The sequence below is a fragment of the Homarus americanus genome, unplaced genomic scaffold (assembly GCF_018991925.1).
Source record: "Homarus americanus isolate GMGI-L3 unplaced genomic scaffold, GMGI_Hamer_2.0 scaffold59812, whole genome shotgun sequence".
Taxonomy (NCBI): Eukaryota; Metazoa; Arthropoda; class Malacostraca; order Decapoda; family Nephropidae; genus Homarus; species Homarus americanus.
The window spans coordinates 1-5,516 of record NW_024734751.1 but is presented as its reverse complement, the minus strand read 5'-3'; the positions used below and the strand labels follow the sequence as shown (position 1 = coordinate 5,516).

Here is a 5,516-nt window from a genome sequence, read left to right as displayed (position 1 = left end):
AGGATTGTAAACCAACTAGCTCCCCCTCCCATGTCACACATGTAAGAAGGCACCAGCCGACTCTCTCCCAATATACAATAACCTACACCGCAGAAAGAAGTCCAGACCTGACCTCACAATTAGCCAGGTCACTTGTAACCCTTGGAACCCAACTCAAGGCCTCTCGTGTTACACGGCCCCACCTGACGACTTCTCCTTACATCTCAGAAACTCCAGTCTGACCCGACGTTTGGGAAGTCAAGTGGAGGGGAACTCTCACGGTTGCTCTCCCAATATACACATGGCCCCACCTGATGACTTTCCCAGATAGTTCTGAAAAGGTCCAGGCCTGACCGCACATTTGCGGGGTCAAATGTAAAGAGACCCTTCGCCGCCCCCCAGGCCAGCTGAACCTGACGGCTCGCTTCCCAATATATAGGACGTCCTGGTCCTCCCTCCAGGATTGGCAGAGAAGCAGTTGTCTTGTAACAAGGTGGCCAGCTACGACACCACCAGGCCTGCTCGAGCCGAAGTCAGAGGCCGGAGGCAAGTCGCCTCCGGTCAGGACCGAGACTTCCCTCCAGCGCCCAGCTAAGCAGTCTCCCATAGAGACAACCCAGGACTACCTGCTAGGCCTCCCCTAGGTCACGTGAGTGTTTGTCAGAGCTTTCCATGGGATGAGTTACTTACGTGGGAAGTGTATTCATTTCATGTTCGTGTCCGAGAATCAGAGTGTCTAGTAACGTAATATGATGTCCTAGTAACGTAAATATAATGTCCTAGTAACTTCAATAGAAGGTGTTATTAATGTGTCCATGTCATGTTCGTGATTAATAAAGAGTTGTAACGAAGCAGTGTTTAAGAAGTCGCCCTTAAGACGTAATAGAAGTGTATTGACGTATAAGATACGATAAGTGTACTGACAGTGTAAATAACTATCACGGCCACGCTACCAAAGTCTTCCTCTCTTTATACTCTTATACTATCAATATTCTACCTATATGTAATCTTCTTCTTGTGAGTTTTGTCTCTCGTACAGGCTTAACCTTCTTTTGGCTTATTTAACCTAACACTGTAAACCTTAACTTCTTTTAACTTAACCCTTCTTTTCAAGCTTATTTAACTTCTTTAGCCGCCCAACTAACAGAACAATAGATCTGTAATCTGTTATTTACTTTTTTTGGCGTTAAGTAGTTTTTGTGTACATTGTAGACATAATATAAATACTAGCCATTCAGGTCTCACATATAACAGCCATTCTAGGTCACATATGTAGCCATTCTGGAGTGGAAATGTAACAGCCATTCTGAGTCCTTATATAACAGCCATTCTGGAGTCAAAACATGAGACTACCAACACACATTGTGGATGCTGCTTCGCAACAGGCACACACACACCCAGACCAACAACACCAGGATGACACATATATTAAGCCACCACGAATCCTTTCAGACACTTTAATAATCACTAACAGATGTTCTTAAGATGAGTCTGTGGGTTGCTGGAAGTATCATAAATAAATGTTTATGGGTTAAATTATGACATTACCGTCATTAACGCTCTGAGCTGTGAGCGTTAATAAAAATATGAAGCTGATATGTATCTGAGGTTCAGGAGACTCACGTGTATCATGAGCGAGAGAGAGTGTAGGACTGAGGGTAGAGTCAGGCCAGGGGTCTGGTCCTTACTGTTGACATAGCCAGGTCACAGGGCTATAGGTCAGATGTCAAGAGGTCATCTGTTAGACAAGAAGATTCATTACCATACATCACTAACTTCAGTATTAGAGAGAAAATGGTAGACGCTGGCTCATAGTTTACTCACTGTGGGTGTAGTAATTATATAGTGCACATTTATATAAGTATTGCTGTCTGTTAGAAGGGGTTAATACATTGCTTGAATGGATGAAGTTGACTAAGAGAGAGAAAAGTTGCTTTTAAGACGTTCATTCTGATGTCATCTCACTTGGATGATCATCTGTTTCATGCAAATTTTTACTGTATATTAGTTAAATGGTCAGGTTAGGTCATGTCAGGTCAGAAAAGGTCAGGTTAGGTCAGATCAGGTTAGGTTAAGCTAAATAGCATAAAACAGACCGAGTGGGATGTAATTATTCATCCTTCCCACAATTTTGATACAATACAATCATCATCATTATCTCAGACAATAAATAATAATATTGTACATTTTTCAGAATCATCTCCATGCCTTAGGTCTAGAGGTGAACATCCCTGCACCGCCTCACAATGTGTTCACTGTTTCTCGTCACATGGCTAAGGAGAAAAACACATTTAGGTAAGTATAGGCTGTTTCTTCTGTGTTAGTTAAGGTGGTGTGGCTACTTGTGTGGTTAGGTGTGGCTACTTGTGTGGTTAGGTGTGGCTACTTGTGTGGATAGGTGTGGCTATGTGTATGGTTAGGTGTGGCTACTTGTATGGTTAGCTGGGGCTACTTGTATGGTTAGCTGGGCCTACTTGTATGGTTAGATGGGGCTACTTGTATGGTTAGATGGGGCTACTTGTATGGTTATCTGGGGCTACTTGTATGGTTAGCTGGGGCTACGTGTATGGTTAGCTGGGGCTACTTGTATGGTTAGCTGGGCCTACTTGTATGGTTAGCTGGGGCTACTTGTATGGTTAGGTGTGGCTACTCATGACCACTCCTCACCCTCATGATCACTCCTCAGGGAAGATGTAATATCCACCCAAGAGGCCGGACCATCAGGGAGTGAGCCGCACCCTGTACACGGGGCCAGGCGGGCTACAGAGAGAGTCAAGATTTCCAAGTGTGACATTTCTGCAGATAAACACTATCAACAGAGGTCACACCTTCCTATATCCTCGCAGTCGGCAGCAATGAATGTAGCTGTTAAACTGAGGTACATATTTGTTTCCTTATGGTGTATGTGTGTGTGTGTGTAGTGTTTGTAAATATCTCAGTTAAAACACACACACACAGTACTGTACAGAGTAATAACATGTAAGATTTCTGGGTTTTTTTTACAGGAATTTTGAAGTGAAAGAGAGTTTTAGAATATATACTGTACCACGTGTTAATACTGTAATTATACCAGGTGTTAATAATTATACCAGGTGTTAATACTGTAGTTATATCAGGTGTTAATTATTATTATACCAGGTGATCAGACTAATTGTGTTATAGTAAATGTTTTTCTTTGCCTCTACTCAGTACAGGCCAACAGTCAGTCTCTCCTTTGGGTAAGACACAAGTTAACAGCTCTCATTAAATAAAGTTAAGAACAACAAAAGAAACTTGAGTTAAGTCTCCACGTTAGAAGAAGCGAACTGCTCGATGGTAGGATGTTTTGTTTTGGTCTGTTGAACGTGACTGCTCAACTGTTGGCTGCAACTTTGTGATGCATTAACAATAACATTTAATAAGATATCCCAGTGTATGTTGAGTCTTGTCGTTTGGATGAACGGTGGTGTTGTCGGCCGTCACCACAGTGAGATGCTCCCCCACGTTCTCAAATTAAATCATCGCTGAAAAAATCACTTAGTATAAAGTCTGTTTAATATAAGTGTGGGAGATGATTTTATAGTAGCTTTATACTATGGCTTGGTGATGTTTACTATAGTACGTACTGTAAACACAAGTGATATAATACATCACTTTTACATACTGTACTGTATAGTTAAAGTTGACATTCTTTATGCCATTAGCACAGTTTGTTGAGTGGCAGCCCCTAGTGGCAACAAGGTTCAGGACACAGACACAGTTGGTGGTCCACTCAATACAGGATTGAATCCATGTTATCCACTAATTGAGTCATGGAGCATCATGTACTGTACTGCATGAGGTTATGACTGTATGATGTACTGTACTGCATGAGGTTTTGACTATATGATGTACTGTACTGTATAGTGAGGCCCTGGCTCATGTGTGTGTGTGTTCTTTACAGCTGATTGTATCTCAGACTAACTAAGTGCATTTTGCCAACACAACTAACCACAGTATTTATTTTAGTGGCCAGGATGAGGAGCACATGTCCAACTCTCACTGTTGTTCACTGAGTATACCCCCCCAACAGAGTATCCCCCAACAGAGTATCCCCCCCAACAAGTACCCCCCCAACAAGTATCCCCCCAACAGCTTACTGCGGCTGATAATTAAATACTCTGGTGACATAAACTAATGCAGTTTAACTTAATGCCTTCTTCTTCGCCTAACCCTACCTTATGCTAACTTCTTTAAAATGTCCTTAGCACATCTCACCCATCCTCAGCACCACCTCAGCACCCACCCCTCATCCACCCCCCTCCTCACCCACTCCCTCCCATCATTATCCTCATCACCCACCCCCTCATCACTGCCACTCATCACCCACCTCATCACCACCTCATCACCCACCCCACTCATCACCCACCCCACTCATCACCCACTCCTCCCACCTCATCTCTCGTTAGTGTCCACACCACCTGAGTACACCTGATGATCTTACCTTATTTCTCTGTTCACTATTCTCTTCATTCTCTTCTTCTCCTTATTTCTCTCTTCACTATTCTCTTCATTCTCTTCTCCTTATTTCTGTGTTCCCTTGTTTTCTCTTCTCATTATGCAACAAAGTTCAAGATCACAACATAAATGGTACCACTGTCTTAGCCCTTCACTGTGTACGTGCTTGGGTGGGTGAGTGCGTGGTTGTATGTGTGTGTGTTTGCGTGTGGCTGTGTGCGCGTGGGTAGGTATGTGTGTGCGTGTTAGTAATGAGGCTCTTGGTATTATAGTGAATCTTGTGTTGTATGTGAGTCTTTTTCATCACTTTCTGAGGTCAACACACACACAACACACACACACACACACACACACACAGGAACATATTTTTCTCAGTAACCTAAAAAATTTCTGGGGATAAGAGATTTTTCAGGGTTACCCAGAAATCTCTCATCCCCGGGAGTGCTATGCGTCAATTGTTCCAGCTAACCTAACCTAACCTAATCCTAACCAAAAAGAGAGAGATTTATCCTTTTATTCTTCTCATTAGGAATACAGTACAGGTATACCCCAATAATCAATACATATGTGGAATGTGAAACGTCGTTACTTAGTGAATCAACGGTTATTGGGGCAATTAATCCCGTAACTTAACTAATTCAGGGGGTTAGGGACTGGTCAACCCTGGAAACTCCCATCTACCCTTGATATATCTGTGTACTCCACACTGTCAAGCAAGAAACATAAAGCAAGAATAATAAGCCTTAAATAAGCAATGAAAAATATAAATTGAGACTGTTATTTACCTGTGTTGAGGATGGTCTAGGGTGACAAGTCTCTTCCACTCTTTGCCGGTCCATCACCACTCTTATTGTGCCTTATTACATCAAACTTGATAAGAGGAACAATCACTTGAGCATTTAGACATGATTATTTAACACTTGAAGTAGAAAATAATGACAAAACACAGAGATAACGAGTAAGTGTAAACAAGTGTAGAGCGGCGGGAATGAGTCGGAGTCTGGACCCCCTAGGACCCCCTGGATCTGCCCCTTGATAACTGCACTGAGCATTCAAATACA

General features: G+C 42.6%; 1 protein-coding gene across 1 annotated transcript; it reads left to right on the top strand.

Annotated features, from left to right (window-relative positions):
- Nucleotides 1-2,173: 2,173 nt before the first annotated feature.
- On the top strand, nucleotides 2,174-3,956 carry LOC121870482 (the record flags this gene model as incomplete). The annotated part of the gene is made up of 3 exons (XM_042372316.1): nucleotides 2,174-2,274; nucleotides 2,666-2,857; nucleotides 3,169-3,956. Coding segments are annotated over 3 exons (351 nt in total), but the record flags the coding sequence as incomplete, so codon positions are not given.
- Nucleotides 3,957-5,516: the final 1,560 nt, after the last annotated feature.